General features: G+C 45.3%; 2 protein-coding genes across 2 annotated transcripts; both read left to right on the forward strand.

Annotated features, from left to right (window-relative positions):
• The first annotated feature begins 19,474 nt into the window (after positions 1 to 19,474).
• LOC127339073 (uncharacterized) lies at positions 19,475 to 20,680 on the forward strand. Its single transcript, XM_051364971.1, has one exon. The coding sequence runs from the start codon at positions 19,475 to 19,477 to the stop codon at positions 20,678 to 20,680; it is 1,206 nt and encodes a 401-aa protein (XP_051220931.1).
• A 2,544-nt stretch (positions 20,681 to 23,224) lies between these two features.
• LOC127339072 (aquaporin NIP4-1-like) lies at positions 23,225 to 24,366 on the forward strand. The gene is made up of 3 exons (XM_051364970.1): positions 23,225 to 23,368; positions 23,456 to 23,872; positions 23,955 to 24,366. The coding sequence occupies exons 1-3, from the start codon at positions 23,225 to 23,227 to the stop codon at positions 24,258 to 24,260; spliced, it is 867 nt and encodes a 288-aa protein (XP_051220930.1). The 3' UTR covers positions 24,261 to 24,366.
• Positions 24,367 to 25,407: the final 1,041 nt, after the last annotated feature.

Here is a 25,407-nt window from a genome sequence, read left to right on the forward strand (position 1 = left end):
AGGATAAAGGACAAGAAGACAGGGGTGGAGGAGCCAAACCCATGGAACGTGGCGCAACTTAGGCGGTTCTACGCCTAGAGTCGAAATATAGTCCTTGTAAAACTTCAATGTACTGAAACGCCCGCGAGTTTTCAGACGCACTCTTTTCCTTTTTCGGGGCACCGAGTGGGGCCGGAGAAGGTTTTTAATGAGGCGGGCTCACGGTGCTGCAATATAATAAAGATAGTGACAATATAACTTTTCTTCTTTATCGACATGATCAAAGTCTTTGCTCCGACGAATTTCAATATAGTTCATCGCCAAAAGAAAAGCCTTGCCTTGGTATTCAAATACCTCGTGAGTCAATAAAAATACAAAATAGTACTCAATAAAAAGCTCGGGGGCTCATATTCGCCATAAATATATAAATGCCTTGGTTCAAAACCTCGCAAATATACAAATACAGTAAAGAGTCACCGAAACACTCGGGGGCTAGACAAACGGAGAAATATAATGATTGCTTTACAATATAGTCATGGATTACAAAGAAGAAATATCTACAAGAGGAAAATAACTAGTCTTGATTCAATATGTCACCAAGAGTAACTCTGTTTTCCTCAGGAGCAGCACCAAGAAAATCGGCATAATGGCCATCGGCAAAAAAGTCGGCGTCCATCCGAAGAAGGTCCTCAATCATTTCTTCGGCTATAGGCGTAACCTTCGTGTTAATCCTGTCAACACCAACTCTTCGACGTTTTACCTTTTGATGAACTTTCGCGACAACTTGGGTAAGGTGAAGATTCGAGTGGCAGATCTGGAGCATGATAAGAGCAAATCTGGTGCCAGCTACCAGTTGAGCTTTGACAAAGTCATGGATACTGCGAGCATCCTTGAACCTTTCCATCAATTCAGGAAGAGTTTTTGGTTGGACGTTCCGAGGAAACATGGAGTTGTAAACCATGGACAAGGTCTTTGTACAGAAGTCAAGGAAATCGCGAGTTTGAGAGGTGCGATCTTGAAATCTGACAATTTGGCGGGTCCTCTCTGGGGTAGCCCAAAACAAAGAACCATGGTCCAGGGAAAGATTAACAAGGAGGTTTGTCCTAGCATTCACCCTCTCTTCCTCGGCAGCAGCATCAGTAAAGGCACCTAGCAAAACAAAGAAGTGGAAACCTTCAAGAGACAATAGCATGAAGATGACAGATATCAGAGGATGAAGCAGGCATACCCGACATATCTGCACTGGCTTCATTCATTAATTCGAGCATGAAATTTTCTCGAGTAGTCGCCTTTTCAGCCTCGGAAGCAGCAATTTCCTTAGCAGCCACGGCCTCGCGAGCTTGCTGAAGAGCAACTTTTTCGGCTTCAGATGACTTACGAGATTGTTCCATCATCACAAGTGTTTGCTTCTTCGCATACTGAAGTTGCTGTCGAAGTTCGTCCAATGATTGCGACAAGGTATCGTCGACAGGAGCAGTATCAGCAAAAGCTCCCCTCGCGCGAGAAGAAGAAGGCGAAACATTGGAAGGAGCGGAAGTTGGAGTATAGTTATCAAATATCAACTGAAATTTAAACAGGACAACATCAAACGACAAACAAAGATAGAGTTTTTCATTAATCTCTTGGAATAATTACAAGGGTATTACAGTGGAGCTAAGGAAATACGGGTCGCCAAATGACTACTTTGGCGACAAGAGTAAAAGAAACAGAAAGAAAAACAGAGGCATGCAACTAGACCTCCGGCCTTGACGAGCTAGGAGTCGACGCTGGCTTAATCCCGAGATAGGCCAAGATCTTCTTCGTGTTGGGCTTGGCTGCCTTGATCAGCGACTTCCACCTCGATTGCTCTATTTGCTCAGTGTCGCCAACTTTCATCCAGTCAATAGTCTGTCAACTGTCAGCTACCAAAGCGACAGTGTTTTCAACGGCAACCTTCATATTCTCTTGGCGCATCTTCAATCCAAGGTCTTCCGACGTGTTGAACATCTTCGCAAGGTTGAGGAAAGTCGCGGGCTCCTCTTTCTTCGGGAAGAAGTAGGGGAACAACGCCGACAATACTGCGCTGGCATTCGACACACCTTCACGAATCTCGGACCCATGAAGCTCCAGATAGGAAAGTGCGTCAAGGAGCGGGTCATCGACAGGATTCGTCAGATCAAACTCTTGGTTTGTTTGGACTGTCAAGGAAACAAAGCATCAGTGAACAGATAAGAAACAACGATTCTCAAAAAATAAAAGGGATCAGCAAAATTACCGAAAGTGCGGCGACTCTGAGTTTTCAGGCGCTTGAGGATTCCTTCTTCACGAGAAGCTTGCGCAGCTTTGTGCTCATCTAAGGCAGCTGTAGCATCCTCAAGTTTTTTCTGCAGTTCCTCGACACCAGCAGCTTTCGCCTTGGCTTCATCAGCTTCGGTCTTGGCTTTGCTAGCAGCGAGGTCGGCTTTCTTGCGGGCCGCCTCACTTTGCTCAAGTTTTCGAGCAAGTGCGTCGGCGCGTTCATTGGCCTCTGCAAGTTTCTCTGTCGAGATACGGAAAAGAGAGAGAAGAAAGATCAAAAATCGCGACAAGCAACAGGAGTAAAAAATCAAGAAAAAACAGCAAGTATAAAAGTCGTTACCTTCGGCTCTATTAGCATATTCACGGTACCCAATAAATTGGGAACCGATGCGGAGAAGATCCTTGATCATAGGCTGTTCAAGGTGAACACAGCAAGAGAAACATCGGCATGAAAAAGAGAAAAGGTGTGAAAAAACAAAATAAGGAAAATATAGATGTCGACAAGCTTACATCATCTAAGAGCAAAGTCGACGAACTGCCCAACTGAGGGGCAGGTTCAACAATCTTTTCAACCCTTGTCCTTTTTGGTGAAGGAGCAAGGGGGCTTGATGGTGGAGTAGTGGCGACGACGTTTTGTTGAGGAGGCGAGGTTTCTTCTCCTTCAACTAGCGTGTCTGAGGCAAGTACAGTACGTGACGTGCTTGTCAGAGGAGCCACGTCAGTAATTGGTACTTCTTCCTCGTCATCACTGTTGATCAAAAAATCGGCAGCATAAAAAGCAAGACAAGATAAATATTTCGAGTACAAAAATAGGGAGAAATAAAGACGATTTACGAGCTGACGAGGGATTCAACATAAGGATCGTAAGCTGCCTTCGGATGAGAAGGAACAACTTCTTCAGCCTTAGAGGTGCCAGAATCCTCGGCATCAGTCCTTTTCCTTTTGTTCCTTGGAGAAACAGCAGGAGGAAGGGATTGCGTCGATTCACTGGCTTCAGACTCAACTTCTTTTTCATGAGAAGCCGCAGATTTGTGAGAACCCACGACTTCACTTTCAGGAATAGAAGAACCTTGAGTATCTTCGGCAACGATGGCTTGTTCTTCGACTTCTCCACCCTCCGGAAGAGGAGGAAGGGAAGTCATAGTAGGATGGTTCTGTAAAAATAGTGACAACAGGAAAATTAAAGAGATGACAATACAATGAGATGCAGAGAAAGTGCGGAATAAGATAAAAACTCGAGAAAACAAAATACCTCGGGGAGTGGATTGGCGGAGCTGTATGGTTCCACGCGACAAGAGGAAGGAACTGGGTCCTTGCCCAGGCGAGAAAGTCTTCGAACCAACTTCTCCAAGTCCTTGGTGGAAAGATCACCGGAGATTCTGTTGGCGTCATTTTTACCAGAATACGTCCAAAGGGGATTTTTGCGAGCCTGAAGAGGCTGCACTCTAATCCTAAGGAAGTAGGCAGTGATTTGAACACCAGACAGCTCTTTGCCTCGAGTGTTTTGAAGCTGGCGAATATGAGACATCAGTGCCTCTGTCGCCTTTTTCTCTTCCTCGGAAGCTTCGGCATCCCAGGAGCGGCGGCGCTGAATTCTGGCACTTCCGTCGAAAGGAATTATATTGTGCTCAACGGAGTTGGCGCTTTCTTCGTGAATGTAGAGCCACTTTTTGCGCCATCCTTGGACAGAATCAGGAAACTTGACGTCGAAATAGTCGACATCAGTACGAACACAGATAACAACGCCACCTATGTTATAAGTGACGTTGTGGGAGCCATTGCGGCGGAGGCAGAAAATGCGCTTCCACAGAGCCCAATTGGGAGGGATTCCGAGGAAGCATTCGCAAAGCGTGATGAAAATAGAAATGTGAAGGATGGAATTAGGGGTCAACTGGTGCAGTTGAATCCCATAAACGAAAAGAAGGCCGCGGAGGAAATCGTGGATTGGGGTCGAAAGGCCGCGGATTAGATGATCAACAAAACTAACCCGGTACTCCATTGGAGGCTTGGGGTAGCTTTCTTCGCTGGGAAAGCGGATGGCGTCCTCCTTCTTCATGAGGCCAAGCCTCTTCAGCATGTTGGTGTCTTGGTTGGCGATTTTGGATCTCTCCCACTCAAGATCCTCGGCGGCCATCTTGGATTCCGGAGTGCTGTGGCGAGTCAGACGCGCGCGCGGTGGCATCAACGGCAATGGCAGAGCAATGTATGTGAGTGCGGAAGATCAGAGAGAGTTGGGCGCAGGGGAAGTTTTGCGAAGAGGAACAGGTGAGCGGCGCAAGCGAGGGGATGAACGGAGGTTGAAGAAAGGTTTATATAAGAATCGGGTGAAGCAGTGTGCCGTTGGATGAAGAAATCGTGTGGTGAGAATAGATCTTCTAGATACAAGGGCAAAAAGGTATTTTTACTGAGATAGGCGTTACCGTACGTGCGCCAGAAAAAGCGGAGGACGTGTGTCCCCCACTTGCACGACGTGTCAACGTGGTGGAAGCAATGGACCCACAGGGCAGAAAAATCACGACTATTCGAGAAGGATGACGTAAATTTGATTAAGGGAAGCATGTCGACAAGAAAAATAAAAGAAGATTGGCGACAGGAAGAATTATTCAATACTTCGGGAGCCTTTGATCAAAAACAAGTTTTTGCCCAAATGCTCGGGGGCTACTTCGACAAAAAGTAAGATTTCGACTATGGCAATATAGAAATTGCGGGAGCCTACAACCAAGCACAAGTTCTTGGCTGTAGTCTCGGGGGCTACTCCCATCGGGAGCGCTGTTCGCGCACCCGAGAGATAAAAAAAAAAAAAAAAAGAAGAAGAAAAGAGATCATATTGGGAAGTAATGGCAATATAGCGACAAGGTGGACTAAAATGTTGAGCCTACAACCAAGCACAAGTTCTTGGTTGTAGCCTCGGGGGCTACTCCCATCGGGAACGCTGTTCGCGTGCCCGATGAAATTAACAAAGGAAAAATAGAAAAGCAAGAGAGTATATTTCGAGTTATAATTAACTCTACATATACTCCCATCGGGAGAGCAATATAAGTCATATTTGACTCGATAAAATGTGCCATTCCAACAGCCGGAAAAGCACTCGACAATATATTCTCAGAACGCCGAAGTTGCGATCAATTTCTGAATGCCGCAAATTTGCGAAGGTAAGACCCCAGATCCGTTCTGCTGGGCGTGGCATCGCCAAAGACTGCGCTTGTTACTTTTTATCCGTATCAACAGATACGAAGAAAAATCCTAACGGACGCGTTAGGTACCCGATAAATTTGACCGGGACTCGACAGAATGGTAAGACCTTAAGCGGCACTCCGTCGACGTTTACACCAAAGATCCCGAGATCATGTCCAGGGACGTGATTTTGAAGTAGGTTTTTGCGGATTGCCACTAGAGCAGTTAACTAGTACCTGATCCGTCAGATGAACTAGCCCCAACTACCAGTATCCCTGTACAATATAGAATTTTATATGAAGAAATATAAAAAGTTAAAGCTTTCGAGTAAAAATAAACAATGGAGATTTTCCCTGACTCTACGATTCAAGCAAAATCTCGGGGGCTACTGACATAGGCATCCCAAATGGGCCTGTCGAATATAGTACCCGGGGTTTTACTGAAGGCCCACTACCCGAAGAATAAGAAGATTCGAGAGCCCAAGGTGTATTTAAGGAAAAGATAGAGTTGTAATAGGAAGTGTTATTTGTAATCTGGCGGGATGAGTTAGAAACCGTCCCGGACTCTGTAAACTTGTATAGCACGAATCCCTCGGCTCCACCTCCTATATAAAGGGGGAGTCGAGGGACGAAGAATCAGTCGAATCATTGTCTGCAAACCCTAGTTTTCATAATCGTCGAGTACTTTTCGGCTGAAACCTTCGAGATCTACTTACCCTCTACTTCCAACTAAACCCTAGCCTACAATCCATAGGCATTGACAAGTTGATACCTTGTCAGCGATCACCCAGATGGCGAAGGGTTGGCGTCCACAGTTGTCAGGGCAGGGCCTAGAGAAGCAAATTGCAGCGGCAAAGGCAATGTTGGATCTCAGGGGTGAGGATGACCCAGCACGGAAGATGGCGGTTAGAGGACTCAAGGATCTGGACGAGATGATGCCGTAAGAGTCGTCGTGCCGGTGGGGAACCTGCTCTCACATGCGAGTCATTTAACAGGATCTGTTTAGAAGTGGCTGTAATAAAAGATGTTACTATGCTTCCTATTATTAAATGGTTTTGTTTGGTGCTGCAGCTGTACTTGTCTTAAGGTAAGAGATGTACTCCACCATACTGGGACCTGTACCTACCCAACGAACCCGAAAGATTGCAGATAAACAAATAAATAACCAGTTAAAAACAACAACATCTTGAATAACCAATAGACTGTTAAAGCTTACAATAGTGCCTTATTATAAGATTCTTCAACACAACCGAGACATAGGTACAAATAAGAATAAAACATCCTTCAAACAAACTTCAATACAATTTCAACACATGGTTTAAACAAAACAACTGCATTATAACTTACTTAAAATACTTCACTAGGAACACTTCTAAAGTTTTCGGACACTTCTTCATATCTAAAAGCCAAATCCCAATCCATATGTCACGGTAGGAACAAACCACATAGGAGACTCCACAATATCACCCCAGCCAGCCGCAGCATATTGGAAAGAGGAGCCAATGCCAACTCCACCATTGAGTGACTCCTACACCAATCTGGAACAGGCTGTGGTACTTGGTGGAAACGCTTGTGAGTAGCAAACACACAGTCTGATGTGAAAACTGGAGTTGCATTGACATCGTTGAGACCAGCTGCCTCGGGAGGACCAAGCAGAAACGGGTAGTTTATACCAAGAAACAAAGATGTGCCTTGCAGACCTTCAAGCCTGACCCAATTTGGTGTGACAGCGTCATCACCATAAGAATCTCTAGCATAGACATGACAACGCATCGACGGGTAAATCAGTAGCTCTCTCCCCATATGATCGATCGGATTACCTTCACTGGGTTCACCATGACCTCTAACATTAATCCGAAGAATAGTGCCTTCATGCCCCGGAGAAAGGAACCACGTGCCGGGAGCAATGTTGTTGCCATCATGAACACCACCATGTAGATTTGGCTGCTCAATAATCTCTGGAGCAGTTATCACCTGAGGAGAAGCACCGGCACCTGTTTTTTTTGCTTAAACGTGGTTAAGATAGATCGGATACTATATAACTAAGATAAGAAAAACGTGATGCAAAAAATAGTATACAATAAGTGCAAAAATAAAGAAAAAAATTAAACTATAACACCGAAATCAAAAACTCGCCCGAAATAGTATGATCCCAAACAAGGACATCCCCTCTGGGTGCAGTAACAGCGTAGATCCTACCACTGGTAAGAATGGCATCAACATACCTTGACGGTGCAAGGTAATTGTTGCGAACGATCCTCCACTGCACATCCCTACTACCACCACGCATGATTGCAATTATCTTATCAAACACTGCTATGACATAGTAGTCCATTTGTTTCCAACCCTGTATGGTTCAGCAGTTATCTGAATCTTCAACAACTGCATGTGTGCCAAATCATACCGATACAAGAAAGGCCCATCTGGAGCGATGCCAACGTTACGAACGGATGGAAGAGGGATCTCCTCGTCTATGTAGACGTTAAGCAGAGACCACCGTGCTTGCTCCTGAACAACTGCAATCCATTCGCCATTGGAACCAACCCAGTGCTTGTCGCCTGGCCTGACCTGTGCACAAGGTACAAATGCTTTTGCGAAAGGAGCGTCTAGTGGCATCAGTGATGCTTCAATACCCTGCGAATTTTCGAATTTGCTAGTATGAAATACAGTACACAAACATTTTCGTGCAATCCATGGAAAACGATGAATACCTGTTCAGTGCGATCAGCGGGCCATGAACTAGGATCAGAATGCAGCAGACATGGCGATCCAAAAGGAAACCTTGCATCCTCACGGATAGCATTGCGCATACCTGGCATACCTCGGGACATTCTAGCACCGGTGATGACGTCTGAGTGAGCGCTGATATGCGTCAATGGACCAGAAGCGATCACAGAAACGAGAGAGGAAGAACCCTGCTCCATTGATGATGATTGCAGAGAAGAAGAGTGGATTTTCCTGTACGGCAGTATGTTGTTGTTTCTCAGCGGATGATGTGATAGAGATACAAGGAAATGTTCAGAATATAAGGACTGGAGTTGGCAGTTAGTAGTAGCGGTTGCTAATTTTAGACCATGAAAAACACTTATGCGCCAACACCTATAAAACCGTCAAAAGTAGTGGGGGTGAAAGCAGTTACAGGGATGATGGGGTCGTCCATCAGTTCCAAAAATAAGTTTAATACAGAGATTAAAATCATCCATTTCATGCTATGTAACCGTACTTACGCATCCATTGCATGCTATGCAACCATACTTATGCATCATGTTGTACAGCAGTACAGTGCACCTGCTGCTTTAGCACTCCATCAACAACATAAATGTACCTATGCAGCACATCGTTCAGTACTTACACATACTATGTATTAGTACTCGTGATTCTGATTGGACAGTACTCCATAACTATCAACTGGGATCAGCTGTACTCTACCCTATTACCAACTGTACCTATCACATAGAACAGGAGAAACCAACGGAAACAATCTGGTTCTCCTATCCATGACACAACTGTCCTCGGTATAGTTGCACCACTGTATAGTACGCTATTACTAACTGTACCTATCCAATAGAACCGAAGAAACCAACTATACCAACAGAAACAATCTCGTACTCCTCTCCATGCAGCACCTGTACTCCTTTCAGTTGCAACGCAGTACTCCAGGCTATTAACAATATATACCTTATATAAAATGAAACATGAACAAAAACAAACAGAAACAATCTGCTCCTGCTCTTCGTAAATCAGATGTACTCGCGTCAATTTCACTCCTGTACTCCGCCCTCTTAGCAGTTGTACCTTCCAGAAAGATAAATTATTAACTAAAACCAACAGACACAAAATTTCTACTCGTTTCCGTTGCACAGCTGTACTGATGACAGTTTTACCACAGTACTCGTAAAGAATGTATACCGTTTGAATAAGAACAAAACCAAAAAGTACGAATTCGAAAAAACAAGTACCCAGACTTCCTTGCAACTTCACCAATACCATGAAAATTACATTGAACGGAAATACAGAACAGAATACAAGAATGAAGAGGGCAACAAATCAAAAGAGTCCACAAGCCGGTTCGTTGTAGACGACATCGCTAATACTAGGCCAACAGAGGGTGGAACGAAACGCGGCACGCCTCGTTGTTGAAGACCTTGACAACGAAGCTAGCAGTATCCTCCCTGTGGCGGAAGGACAGGACATTCCCAGAACACCGTAGAGAGCAGCGAACATGCCCCAATCGCCAGCAAGGTACAGGCTTCCATGCTCCCAGAGAGTCCACACCTTCCATAGCTCCTGCTTCGGACTCGCCTCTCGCAAGAGTGCATAGCCCGGATCATACCGCGCGTACACCTTGGCAAAGGCGTCCGGAAGCCTCAGCTTCATCAGCCCTGGCACGGTGACGAACACCAAGAACTCATGCACCGGTGACAAGGTCATCGACACCTCCTTCCACGAGCTTTTCACTGGCGGCCTATTCTCCACGACGGCGACGGCCGGAATGTCCCGTGGCACCTGAAAGGTTGTTACGGCACCGGTGGATGCGGCGGCCGCGATGCTCATCAGGCAATTCTCGCCGGTGGCAGTGACGCCCCCACTGGGCCTCGGTACATCCGCAGGCGGGGCGGCGGCAGCCTTCAACTTCCTCGACGCCCGGGGGACCTTGTCCTTGCTTCCAATAGGGCGACCGCGTCCCCGCTTCAGATTGATGACCGCGCAATTGGACGCCATACCTACCGTAGATGAACCAACTTGAAAACAATGAACAAGACAAGACTTTGGTGGATTGGAGCAACGGAGAAGCACAGGAAGTTATGGAGAGCTCCACGCAGTCTATATAGAGATCGAAAAAGGATTCCGAGGCGACAGATGGGACATGAATGAGCTCCCCACAGTCTTCAGTCCGGAACAGTTTTCGGAGCGACGGATGAGACTCGATGACTCCTCTCTCGAGGCAGATCCAACGGCACCATAGCAACTGCCGTTCCGCATTCGCGGCGAAGATACTAGCAACGTGTCACGCTTCCTGCCACATGCCACCGGAGGTACATGTGCAACCTTGGTTCAACCCTTACCACCAGTCTGTACACGTGTTCGTGCCACGCCTGTACTCGCGCATACAGCACAACCGTACTACATAATATCAACAACATTAGATATTACAGAAAACAGAAACTATAAACTAAAACCAAAAAGATACAGTAGTTGATCTTCGTGCCGCATCTGTAATTTCCCCAGCTGCAACCAAAACCAAAAGAAACAACCTGATAATAATCTCCATTTTTAAAATAATGAATTAAATCGTTCGAGTATAAGTGGCATTTTCGGAATATCAACAAATCACGCACAACCCTGACGTGGTGGGACCCATAACATCAACCAATTCGTCTTCTACATCTATATAGCTATATTAGGGCAAAAACCTACATACTCAACTCTAATCTTCTCAAACACCCACGGAAGAACTCAGGACCAGGACAAGGTACAGGCCGACCCCGTACAAGAACTTCTCGGAGCATCAAGATAGCCTCCACTGCTGCTCCATCTGAGGTTTGTTTCTCATCAAGCAACAGACTGCACTAGGATACATGAATTCGTTTTCTCCCCACCTGTATTCCTTTTCTACAAATTAGAACACATAGACTATGCGGCAGCTCCCATTCCTTCTCTAGTCACCCGTCTAGCAAAAAGTGAGGACAAACCCTAGCGAGCCGCCAAACACCTATCCTCTCCACACTCCCCTCCTCCTCATCAACCAGCGGTGAAGGAAGTTGTGGAGATCTGAGTTGTTGCTGCGGCTGCTGCCCCGTGCACGACCACATGGTAGGAAGCTAATCCTGCTGGGATTACAGTGGCTACTATCTCCGCTGACTCAGCCGACTCCGGCGGCAACCCTTCAATCCGCGACGACGGGTGCCTTTAGAGATCTGTGAGCTCGGGGACAGTATGGATTAATTCCATCGATGCTTCCTCCTTTGGTTTCTTCTCCAATGGTATAGAAATTAAAGAAGAAAATGGCATCTGCGTCTAAAGCAAACCTTTCATTCTTAAATATTTATTTGCTTATTAGTCTAACTGTTGTAAATAGTATTAGCTCTGTATTGCACTCTGTATCTACAGGTACATACCTTATTAATCTAAGGCAGAACTACAGCCTTTTGTGTGAAACAATGAATAGAAACCAAGGAAAATTCAGACAATTACCTTCATACCCTACAGATACTGTCTTATTAATTTAAGACAGAAGTACAGCCTAATGCCTGAAAGTTGCTTTCCTCCCCTGCAGATTGTTGCATTTCAATTTTAGAAGGAATAGCAAATCTTTGGTATGACAAGTCAGCAGGAATCACGGTCTTTGAATGAAGGTAATGTATAAAGTCACCCCTCAATGCCAAAATGTGTTACTATTATGATTCCTTTGAAGTCAAACCACTTTAATTTTAAACCATATTAAAACAAAAAAATATCAAAATTTCTAATATTTTTTTTTCTGGTGCTTACCATCTGTGACAATGAGTTTACGATTAACTAAAACGTGTCTACAACTAAAATGTGCCTACATAAAACTATAGTAGCTTCAAACAATTATATTAAATCTTAAATACAATTTCCATGTATTAACCTTTGGATAGATGATTTCTGCGATATTATTGTAGCCACTATAGATCATGAGGAAGCTCCAATTGCCCCACTAAACTTGAAGCCACTGGCGGTTGTGTTCCCAGAAGAACAAGACAACATAAATGCAATAAATGCAAATCTATAGTCTAAAAGGAAAAATTGTGAAGCAAGAACAAGCGTAGATTCCTCTAAAAATATTGCAACAGCAGTCAGACCGCCTCCTCGCAGAAACATTTTGAATAGCCTTGCAGGAAGAAAGCACAAGAATATATCATCAGAGAAAGAGGCAGCAATAATGGAAAAAGAGACTGAAAATATGTTAAAGAAAACTGCCGATATTGGTTCTAAAAGTCCAATGAGAAGCGAACGATTGTCATCTACAAAAGAGACAGTAGTCACCAGCTCTAGCCAAAGTGCTCCAAATATCAATGAAGAAGAAAAAACACAGCCTACAAAAACTGCCAAAGAAGGAAAGAAATCAGAAAACATCGCCGCAATAAGAAATTCGTCTCGCAATACCAAACATCACGCTGAGCATGACGACAACGAAGAGAACAACACCAGCGATGAAGAAAACGATGAATACAACAAGGTAAATATGAGTATTTTATTAGTACCTTGGATACAAAATAAATGCATTTATTGTATTGTTAAACATTTTTGTCTAACACAATTGATTTTAATCATGCAGAACATATCTGAAAATTCAGAAGATAAAAAAATAAAGGCGAGAAACAGGAAAAGGCAAGAAGGATTGCAAAAAAGGCAAAAATAAATTTTATGGCCAGAACAATCAACAAGACAGTAAGATGCTCATTTAAACAGCTATTCACCTATGTTGAAATACTGAAGAAACGACATATAAGAAGGCTTCGGGATGCAGGTTTGGGTCCCTTACTTGACAGCAAGATCAGGCAAAACATTAATATCCGACTTGCCTGCTTCCTTATGAATAGAATTGATCCAGCAACCATGACTCTGAATCTAGGAGTAGCAAACAAAGTAATTGAAATTACTTCTTATGCTATCCATCTGCTGTTTGGGCTACCAGATGGTTCAAACACAGCTCCTAGACCATCAGAAAGTGGCAACGACAAAACATTGCATGAGTTGAAGATTGAGCTTGGCTTTAGGAAAAATGAGGATATAAATACTGATGATCTTCGCAAGGTTCTGACGCTGTTGGTTAAAGATGAAGCGAACGATGATTTGGCACTGAAAGTATTTGTGTTGATAATGTACATGAAATTCATATGCCCTGGAACAGCTGTCCGTGTGTCAAGGGAGGCAGCAATGGTAAAAAATCTGGACATATCAAAGTTGAAGGACATGGATTTGTGTCAGTTGCTAGTAGATGAGCTCAAGAGAGCAGTCATCCAGTACAGAAAATCAAAATCAAAATGGACTGCGCTGCCTGGCTGCATCATAGCACCAGTCCTGTTATATCTTGACTGTTGTATGAAACAAGACCTTTCAAACCTTGATAAAAGAACACCTCCTACACACTTCATGGATTATGAAAAACTAAGGAGTATTGCTGCAGCAGATTGTGCTAAAAAAGGCGGGGAAGACCCCAACACCTGGATATTTGGAAACTTACCTGTAAGAAAATTTCAATGATCCTTTTATCTTTTTGTTCATTATTTCTCGTACTGCATAAGCTAATACAATGTTTTCATTTTATCATTCATACAGTGGAAAGCACCAAATGACATAGTTTACTACCAGAAAAGGAATCCACTGAAGAGGATGTATCCGCATCATGAAGACCAAATGATGTCAGCAAAGCGTACTTTCAGAGGAACAAGCATTCCAGCTGGTGGTTCCACTGAAGAAGAAAACACCAGTTTATCAGAAGAAACATTCGAACAGATTGACAACTTGCTAGACTTGCTGACTAGCGCATACGACCTATCACACAAAGTACCAACTACATTTGACCGCCTCAAAACTGGAACAGCTGCTGAAAACCAAGCAACTACTGTCAAACAAATTTCGGAATACGAAGCTAAAGTTATAGAAAGTTTACAGAAGACAACATTTCATCTCAGACAAACTTTCGCATTGTTCAAGAAAGCACAGGATGAACGTTGCAAGCAAATTCAGCAAGATGAAAGGATAGCAAATAATGAGGTACGACAAAAGACATAATCACACTGGCAAATTTTTGGTGTGTGTCTTCAATTTTAACTAATTGAGCTACATATGAATCATAATAAAATTTAAATACAAAAAAGCAGGTTGGCAACGAAGCTGCATCTCCAACTCAAGGAGGCACTGCAGAAAAAACAAGAAGTGGAAAAAATGTGAGTTAAACTAAACTACATGTCTAATACAGCAACCGCTTAAATTGTTGTTCTAGCTTGTTAACATATCATAACAGGTTGCGAAATAACCTGATTCTGCAAAAGAAAGAATGCAGGTACAATCAAAACAATAAAGATAATATTAACCTGATCATTGAAAAACAAAATAAAGTAATATTATTAATTTGCTGTAGTGAAATTACAAAATAATTTTTTTTCTCCTAATAAACTTTTTATATTTTTGACTTACAGGTGCAAGATGATGGCACAATGAAGCATGAGAACACTTTTTCTCTACAACTGAAGTGTGATAAAAGATGCGAATGCAATAATTTTCTTTTTTCAAACCTCTGTACTATGACGTTTCTTTGAATTACCTACAACTTTTTTAGAGTCTGCACTTTTGTAAACGTCTGCAAAGTTGAAACCCCACAAACATATGATTGCATAACTTCGTGGTTCGAACTAGTGATTATCAATGAATAACAAGTGTACTCTTTCAAACCATGCTAGTTTCAAAATGGTGATTTTCCCCGTGGGGACGGGTATCCGCGGATACCCGGGACCCCACATGTCAGTCAAATAGATCACCACATATATAACAGAAAACCATAGAACCGCACCCGCTAGTCTCATTCTCCCCCATTCTCCTCGCACTCAGCCGCCGCTCCTCTCTTCCCGAAATCCCCAATCGACAGCGCCCTGCTCGACCCCAAATAAACCACCACCGGCAGGCGGCAGACGTCGGCCGGTCCGTACACCTCCGGCCGCTCCTCCTCAAGATATAAGGCAAGTCGCAAGTGACGGCCAGACGACGACGGCGACCGGCGAATCCACGAAGACGGCGACGGTTGAGAGTAGGAGCACATACAGGCGAGGCTTGTAGCAGTCGAGGACCATCTGCATCCACAGATCCATCAAGGTAATAGGAAATTTCTACTCCTTTTTTTCCTGTATTATGAGCGATCCTGCAGCAGTAAACAGTCTGTTCAGATAATTGTTGTTTAATTTGTGGTACTGTGTGGTAGGAATGGCATCAAGTTCAAGTGAGTCTGTTGAGCAGGAAAATGTCCCATCTCCAGTTCGTTTGAAGAGAAAACCCACATATATGGTGTGGAATGAGTTCAATAGGGTTGTTCTTGCTACTGGAGAATTGAAGGCTGAATGTGTATGGTGTCACGTGTTGTTTGGAGGAGAACCAAAGTATGGAACCTCACATATGCGTGCCCATTTGGCGACATGTGCTTCTAGGCGGGCCAATTGTAAGTTGTTATCACCATTGTTTGCATTCTCATTCTTATATATTGAGTTATTGGCCATCATTTTCACTTATAATTTAGTACTATAATTCCATTTTCAGGATGAGGAAGTGTCGACTTGCTTAATGCGGGCAGTGAAGAATGAAGAATGAAGGATGAAGAATGAAGAATGAAGAATGAAGAATTGAAGTCTAGAAGTTGGAGATCTGATGTTGTATGCTTTTGTGTAGCATGCTTGCTTTTGTTTAGTCCTAAGAATTGAAACTTTCTATCTTGCAATGTGTTGCAGAAACTTCTTCTATTGTTTGGTCACACTTGTGTTGGTAAATTATTGAAACTTGATGTTTATCAGCTCTATGATATATTGCTGAAACTTAGTGCACCTTTTTATTTGCTCAAACGTGTTTTACCTTTTGTACCCATATTATTGTACCTTCTGCTTACATATTGTATGCCAATGAAGAAACACCAGTCTCAAGTGCAATTCCAACTCCAACACCAAGCTCCGTCTCTCCGTCAACTCTGCACTACACGATCCTTGCTCATGTACCTGCACTATACAAAACAGAATTTTTTCCAGAGAAACAGATAGAAACACAATACCGTAATCCTCTTGGTGAAAACGCTGTACTCGTCTATTACTCACTCATGTACTCCACAAGCCTTACACCTGCACCTCTTGCAGCACAAGTTTTTGATCCTCTTGGTGCGGACGCTGTACTCGTCTCTCCGTCACCTTTGTACTCCACAATACTTGCACATGTAACTCCGCCAGACAAAACAGAAATTGTTGCAGAGAAACAAAAAGAAACACGGTCCCGTTCTTCTACTGGTACGGACGCTGTATTCGTCTCTCCGTCACCTTTGTAATCCACAATCCTTGCACATGTACCTCCGCAAGACAAAACAGAAATTGTTGTAGAGAAACAAAAAGAAACACGGTTGCGTGTTCCCCTTGGTACGGACGCTGTACTCGTCTCTACGTCACATCTATGATATATTGCTGAAACTTGGTGCACCTTTTTATTTGCTCAAACGGGTTTTACCTTTTGTACCCATATTATTGTACCTTCTGCTTACATATTGTACGCCAATGAAGAAACACCAGTCTCAAGTGCAATTCCAACTCCAACACCAAGCTCCGTCTCTCCGTCAACTCTGCACTCCACGATCCTTGCTCATGTACCTGCGCTATACAAAATAGAATTTTTTCCAGAGAAACAGATAGAAACACAATATCGTACTCCTCTTGGTGAAAATATTGTACTCGTCTATTACTCACGCATGTACTCCACAAGCCTTACACCTGCACCTCTTGCAGCACAAGTTTTTGATCCTCTTGGTTCCGACGCTGTACTCGTCTCTATATCGCGGATGTACTTCACAAGCCTTTCACCTGTACCTGCGCTAGAGGAAACAGAAATCTTTCCAGATAAATCAAAAGAGAAACACAGTACCGTACTCCTCTTGCTACCTAATCTGTACTCGTCTCTACATCAGGGATGTACTTCACAACCCTTCGAACATGTACCTACGCTAGAGAAAACGGAAATCTTTCCAGAGAAACGACCTCGTACTCCTCTTGGTTCCGACGCTGTACTCGTCTCTACGTCGCGGATGTACTTCACAAGCCTTTCACTTGTACCTGCGCTAGAGGAAACGGAAATCTTTCTAGATAAATCAAAAGAGAAACACAGTACCGTACTCCTCTTCATACCTAATATGTACTCATCTCTACGTTGGGGATGTACTTCACAACCCTTCGACCATGTACCTACGCTAGAGAAAACGGAAATCTTTCCAGAGAAACAAACAGAGAAACGACCTCGTACTCCTCTTGGTTCCGACGCTGTACTCGTCTCTACGTCGCGGATGTACTTCACAAGCCTTTCACCTGTACCTGCGCTGGAGAAAACGGAAATCTCTCAAGATAAATCAAAAGAGAAACACAGTACCGTACTCCTCTTCCTACCTAATATGTACTCGTCTCTACATCGGGGATGTACTTCACAACCCTTCGAACATGTACCTATGCTAGAGAAAACGGAAATATTTTAAGAGAAACAAACAGAGAAACGACCACGTACTCCTCTTGGTTCCGACGTTGTACTCGTCTCCACGTCGCGGATGTACTTCACAAGCCTTGCACCTGTACCTGCGCTGGAGAAAACGGAAATCTTTCCAGACAATAAAAGAGAAAATCAAATAGAAATATTTCCAGAGAATAACATACCTGTACTCGACTAGCCGTCATCGATGTACTCGACACCCCTTCGAACATGTACCTGCGCTAGAGAAAACGGAATACTTTCAAATAAATCAAAAGAGAAACACAGTACCGTGCTCCTCTTGGTTCCGACGCGGTACTCATCTCTACGTCGCGGATGTACTTCACAAGCCTTTCACCTGTACCTGCGCTAGAGGAAACGGAAATCTTTCAAGATAAATCAAAAGAGAAACACAGTACCGTACTCCTCTTCCTACCTAATCTGTACTCGTCCCTACGTCCGGGATGTACTTCACAACCCTTCGAACATGTACCTACGCTAGAGAAAACAAAAATCTTTCCAGAGAAACAAACAGAGAAACGACCAGCTACTCCTCTTGGTTCCGACGCTGTACTCGTCTCCACGTCGCGGATGTACTTCACAAGCCTTTCACCTGTACCTGCGCTAGAGGAAACGGAAATCTTTCCAAACAATAAAAGAGAAAACGGAAATCTTTCAAGAGAATAAAAGAGAAAACAGAAATCTTTCAAGAGAATAAAAGAGAAAATGGAAATCTTTCCAGACAATAAAAGAGAAAACGGAAATCTTTCCAGAGAATAAAAGAGAAAATCAAACAGAAATCTTTTCAAAGGATAAAAATAGAAAAAAAAAACAACAGTTTGATGCGCCGAAGGCGCCTTGATACGAGGCGAAGCCGAGCCGTAGCAATCGCTTCGTCATATGGGGGTAACGACAAACGGGGACAACGACATATGTCTGCCATTCATTATGTTTATTAATGTTTGATGCGCCGAAGGCGCCTTGATACGAGGCGAAGCCGAGCCATAGCAATCGCTTCGACATATGGGGGTAACGACAAACGGGGACAACGACATATGTCTGCCATTCATTATGTTTATTAATGTTTGATGCGCCGAAAGCGCCTTGATACGAGGCGAAGCTGAGCCGTAGCAATCGCTTCGACATATGGGGGTAACGACAAACGGGGACAACGACATATGTCTGCCATTCATTATGTTTATTAATGTTTGATGCGCCGAAGGCGCCTTGATACGAGGCGAAGCCGAGCCGTAGCAATCGCTTCGACATATGTCTTCTTGTAGCACTCTGTTGGAATTAAAAAAAAAATTGTAAGTTGAAAGTGCTACCTCCCTCCCATTAATTCCCCAGAAAACTCACAGCCCGGAAATACAAAGGGAAAAAGCCAAAAGGTAGTCCCGCCCAATTTTTTGAAAATGTACAACGCGCGTAACGGGAAAAAAGACGCGTAACGGATCCGCATATTGTTAACGGGTCTACCGGAGCGTAAAGGGAAAAAACCAAACCCGGAAAACGATTCGCGTCTTTTTCCGGGGACACGGTCCGCGCGCACGTGTAGTCGCGAGAGCGCGCGGGAATGGGTTTTTCCTTTCTCAGAGGTCGGCCTTCGTGTAGCGGTACCCGTCAATTTCGGCATTTACTCAGCAGAGAATCCAAGATGGTCTTTGGTTCCGTAATTGTTTGATTTTCTGCAAAAGATTTGGCTGAAAACGTTGGGTCCTGCTAGCATTGGACGGGTTCGGGACGTTAAACTCGTGGTCGATTCGGCGATATCTGTTCGTACCAATTTATCGATCTGCACGGAACATCGACACGCGCAGATGGCCGCCGACGACACCTCGTCGACGGAGATGGACTGGTCCAACCTCCTGGACGACCTCCTGGGCATGATCCGCGCGCGGGTCGCTTCCCCTCGCGGCCGCGTCTGCTTCGCCGCCGTCTGCAGATCCTGGCGCGCCGCCGCGTCTCAGCACATGGTGACGCCGGCGCTCCCGCTGCTGGTCCTCTCGCTCAAGGCGTGGGGCAAGAGAAATGACCTCTACTGCCACGATGAAGGCAGGGTTTTCCACGTTCCGCTCCCGAGCAAACTGCACAAGACGCGGTTCTGCGGAACCTACGATGGCGGATGGATCGCCGCGATTACCAGACCAAGCACGTTAGGGATCATCAACCTCTTCTCAAGCGTCGAGGTGGTACTCTCCACAAAGCAGAGGGACATGGCATGGCCAGGCCGCAATGGACGACAGTTGATCCGGAGAATAATCTTCTCCGAGGCCCCCACCTCGAGCGCCTGCATCCTTGCTGCCTTGACCACCGACCACGACAAGGTGGTGTTGTGCAGAGTTGGCTGTCCCGACGGAGGATGGACAATCCATGGATGTGATAGGGAGGAGTTTTGTGATATTTTGTTCCACCATGGGGAGCTCTATGGCCTCACACGGCGTAGCGAGAAATTGTTCAAGTTTGACATTGGCGTTAACCAAGATGGGGCACCAGTGGTCACCGCCGCCCACCCATTGGACGTCCAATCGTGTGACGTACCAATAGCGAGCAGTTACATTTACTTCACCACCTACATCTTTGGTTTACATGGTAAGTTGGCAATGGCCATGATGACCCGATGGTTTGAAAATCACAACCCTTTTTTCAAGGTGTTTGAACTTGCGGTGACAACAGATGATGCACATGACTATGAGTGGAAAGAGGTGTGCACCTTGGGCGGTTGCGCCTTGTTCTTGGGGCAAACATGCTCCTCTCGGGTGGTACATGTGCAAGAGGGATGGCGCGATGTTGTAGAGAAAAACCACATCTACTACTCAAATTATCGCAATACGGAAAGTAAAGAGTACCAAGAGTTCAACGAGGAAGTGCACTTGGCAAGATCGGGATATGGTGACGATATCTATTGCCGAAAAGACGCAATAACTGATGGCCACGGCCATGGAAAGGAGCTATTCCCCTCGGTGAGATACTACACTACAAGTCGCACAGGTTGTCCAATGTGGTGCTTCCCTCCCGACTTCTAGGTCAAGTTTTATTCATAAGGTTTTATTTTGCTGCGACGATTAAACAAATTTACATTGATTGTTTAGTGGTGGCATTGTTATTCTTGCTAAAAAAATCCTTGGAAGTATATTTTATGACAATTAACGTTAGATTCTTTGGCAGATACATTTTCTGGTGTTTGTTGCAATTAATCAAACAAGTTTTATTGCAAAGTCATCATGTGTTTTTTTTTTCCTTTCTACCAGGGAATTATGTTTTAACGTGTCTAGTGAGTTAATGAGATGAGTTTATGGTCTCATAGATATTGGAAACATGAGTGAAGAGAAATGCATCAAACAATTATAGTAGTATCAAATTGTCCCGCCTAATTCTAGTCTTGAGAGTGCATTCGCTACCCGCATGGGTAGCTACACACCCATGCAGTATACCAATATGCAAGCCATATTAACTTGTTTTAGCTCGGTTTTCTAGTAGAACGTGAAATTCTAGTGTACAAAAGTGGTTTCCGAATTTTGATATGAATATTTTTTGATCAAAGTCAACTCACCAACGTATTTTGCATTGACTTTTTGAATATTGAGTTGACTTTGACAAAAAAAAGTTCAAATCAAAATTCGGAAACCACTTTTATACACTAGAATTCCACGTTCTACTAGGAAACCGAGCTAAAACAAGTTAATATGGCTTGCATATTGGTATACTGCATGGGTGTGTAGCTACCCATGCGGGTAGCAAGCTTCATCCCTTCTAGTCTTTCCTCCTCCTTGTTCAAATTCTCTATTCGTATCTCAAACTCCACTTCCAGACACTACTGATATTACAATCCTATGCCAACGGATGGATTTCCATATTCACAAGAACGGGCAAGTTAGTGATCCTGAATCTTTTCTCCATCGTTGGGGTGGCGCTCTAGAGCAGGTAGCTAAACATATGACGGCAAGACCACAAAGGGGCACAATTTATTCGAAATATAATCTTCTCTGAGGCCTCCACCTCGAGCGCATGCATCCTCTCCGCCTTGACGGGCAAGTTAGTGATCCTGAATCTTTTCTCTATCATTGGGTGGCGCTCTCGAGCAAGCAACTAAATATATCCCGGCAAGGCCACAAAGGGGCATAATTTATTTGAAATATAATCTTCTCTGGGGCCTCCACCTCGAGCGCATGCATCCTCTCCTCCTTGATATACGAGCGGGATGATGTGGCGCTGTGTAGGGTTGGCTGTCCGAAAGGTGGGTAGACCGTACAAGGGTAAGATGCAGATCAACTTACATTTTATTCTACCATGGGGATTTATGCCCTAACAAGAGGTGCCGAGAAACTAACCATTTGTTACATCACCATTTGCAAAGATGGGGCGCCGGTGGTCACCTACGCAAACCTATGGAATCTCCATTGGCACGACAATCCTAATATCAAGATTCGTTTCTTTATCAATGGCACCGACATGTTATGGTTACAGGGTAAGGTGGTGATGGCGGTGATGACCCGGTGGATGCAAAAGCACTAGCCTTTCTTCCAGGTGTTCGAACTTATTGTCACCACTGATGCTACACATGGGTACAAGTGGGAGGAGGTGCATACCTTAAGTGTGTGTGTGTCTTATTCCTAGGAAAACATATGATCCAGTTTGGGTGGTGCATGAGCAACCAGGCAGGCTTGGTGGCACAGAAGAAAAAAAATCACATTTACTATTTGAACCACTGCACGCTAGCGTGTAAAGAGCACCGAGAGCCTCGGGAACTGGCAAGCCATTGAGGATGGTGTCCGTCCTTCTCCACGCGGTCTTTTAAAACATGACAGACGATTAGTCTCACTTCCAGGGTGGCCCCACACACGCCGAAACCTGCGTGTCACGAGGCGCTGGCGCCCGTTTCGTGCCATGTGCATACGGGCCGGTAAGGGTGTGCTGGCGGTTTTATTGAGCTTGAAAACATACCGGCGCATCAGTGGGCAGTCCAGTGTAAGCCTAAAAATGTCATCGGCCCCCAACTTGATATGGGGTTGCTATTAGGCGCGTCGGTGAAGATGCTCTAAATCTCTTTTGAAATTGGAATAGTCAATGATTATGCAGCGTCGAAGTTTGGCTTCACTTGATATTTTTCCATTATAGAACAGTTTAATGTACTAAGAAAATATAAAGCTTTGTAGACAGTTTGTTCTATCAGTAACATATAAAATTATAGAGGAGGGACGTTTGGTTTTCTTCATTTCGTCTCAGTTTTTTTAGTTTGTAATTTTAAGATAATACATGATGGAGGAACGATGAGGATCTTTATCCGGCCAGAAGCAGCAGCACACAAAGCGAGTGCAACAGCAGTATGGTTAATTCAGTTGATCCTGTACGTAGTACGTGCACACTCTCCCGTAACAGCAAGCAGCAGAACTAGCAGCAGCATTCCCCCGTTTTACCCTTGAGTTTCTGAGACGCCAAGAGCGTGTGCTCCAGCCACCGCGGCTTGATCTGCTCCAGCCCGTTACATATGCACGGTGGGTGGCCGAGACGTTTATATTGGCGGGAGCAATGGAGCACACACGATCGAGGGAACGGTGAAGTCCACCACCATGGATCTTGACAAGATGACCGACGGCGAGCGCGTCGCCGCGGCGAACGGGCAGGACCTTGAGCAGGCTCGTCGTGCCGTGGAGTTGCCGCCGTCCGCCGGCCATGGCACCAACCGTCTCGCCATTGGCAATCTCATACGGGAGGTACAGAGAAACGAGCTAACAACTGACACTGTCAACTGGCATGCATTAGTTAACTTGTGATCGATCAATTCGATCGTGTGACTGAAGCTGGTGCTGGAGGGCGTGGCGACGTTCCTGGTGGTGTTCTGGTCGTGCACGGCGGCGGTGATGCAGGAGACGCGCCACGCGCTCTCGTTCCCGACGGTGTGCCTCGTCGTCGGCCTCACCGTAGCCTTCGTGCTGGGCTGGATGGGCCCGGCGCACCTCAACCCGGCCGTCACCGTCACCTTCGCCGCCTTCCGCTACTTCCCCTGGCGCAAGCTCCCGCTCTACGCCGCGGCCCAGCTCGGCGCCTCCGTGCTCGCCTGCCTCTCCGTGAACGGCGTCATGCGGACGAGCGAGGAGCACTTCTACGGCACCGAGCCCAGGCCGCCGGGCGCCGGCGTGCGGCTGCCGTTCCTCCTGGAGCTCCTCGCCTCCGCCGTGCTCATGATCGTCATCGCCACCGTCGCCAGGAGTTCGGCCGTGCGTACACAAATTTACATACTCACTCACTCGCCGCTACAACGCTAACTAACAGAATCGTCCATTGTTGCACTGCATGCAGAGCAAGGCGGTGGGAGGGATGGCCATTGGAGCGGCGGTGGGGACGCTGGGGCTGGTGATAGGGCCGGTGTCGGGAGGGTCGATGAACCCGGTGAGGAGCCTGGGCCCTGCGATCGTCTTCGGGAGGTACACCGACATCTGGATCTACGTCGTCGCCCCCGTCGCCGGCATGCTGCTCGGCGCGCTCTTAAACTTGGCCGTCCGGCAGTCCGATGCGATCGTTGGTTTCCTTTGTGGCGGCAGAGGAACGTCAAGCAGGGTCGTCGTCATCGCTCGCCCCGTCGGTGCAGCAGCTGGGTCGAACTAGCTAGCTAGCCGACGACGTCGCACGTATGCAAGTACTGACTGCTGTATTCTTCTTTACACAACTGGGCGGAGTAGTTACTCGGTAACACTACTTCTAAAGAGTTTGCTTACGGACGTGCAGAGTGGCATTCCCTCTGTAAACTTTGTAAATCAGTTTGCGTTCCGAGTATAATCAAAATCAAACTTTGTAAGCTTGAAATAGGCTTTCGGCCCACTATAATGATATAGAAACCAACCGATACCGATACAAGATAGAAAAATCTCAAAAAAAAAAAACCATACAAGATAGAAATCATCGTTGGGAAAAACAGCACATCAAACCTAAAAGAAAGCACTAGTGGAAAACAGGGCAATAGGCCCGGTTCGTTTGGGGCTTCAGTCCCGGTTTGCAAATCGGGACCAACAAGGCGGGACTAAAGGGTCCCCTTTAGTCCCGGTTTAAAGATGCACCGGGTCCAAAGGCCCCGCCACGTGGTGCGGCGAGGGCGCTCGAGGTGGATGACCTTTGGTCCCGGTTCGTGGTACGAACCGGGACTGGAGGGTCTCTGCCGCGGCAGAAAATTGCCGATTCTTTTCCGCGTCACAGGTTTAGGGTGGAGCAGCGTTTCTCTGCCGCGGCAGAGTTTCAGCAATGCATATATCATTCAAGAAACCACAAAACATCGTCATGAATATATATACATCGTCAACAGTACACGTAATGCATGCATATTTACAATAAAAAGTCGGACCTCTTTACTAAATCTATTTCATATATGCCTATCGACTACGAAGTTGATCAAGAATCCCGCGAGTTCCTCTTGAATTGCTAGTATACGATCCTCCGTTATGAGAGTGTCCCGCAGGCGTATCATCTATATGAAAAAACGGAGATCAATATATATGGAACTCAATACAATTGATGGTAATAAGATTAAATGTGAAATATTGTTCACGTACACGAGTGTGGTGTATAGCTTCCTCCGCATCCCTGTGACAGGCCATCTCACGAATGAAGTCGCAGACGTAGTATCCACATAAGTTATTCCCGGGTTCCCGCCTCATACACCGATAGATCGACGAAAACGAACATAGCCCGCAATGGATGCGCCCTCCGGAGAAGTCCCACTGCTTCTTAGCATATCGAGTTGCCGCATACCAAGCAACAC

This window comes from Lolium perenne, chromosome 3, assembly GCF_019359855.2.
Source record: "Lolium perenne isolate Kyuss_39 chromosome 3, Kyuss_2.0, whole genome shotgun sequence".
In the NCBI taxonomy this organism is placed as follows: Eukaryota; Viridiplantae; Streptophyta; class Magnoliopsida; order Poales; family Poaceae; genus Lolium; species Lolium perenne.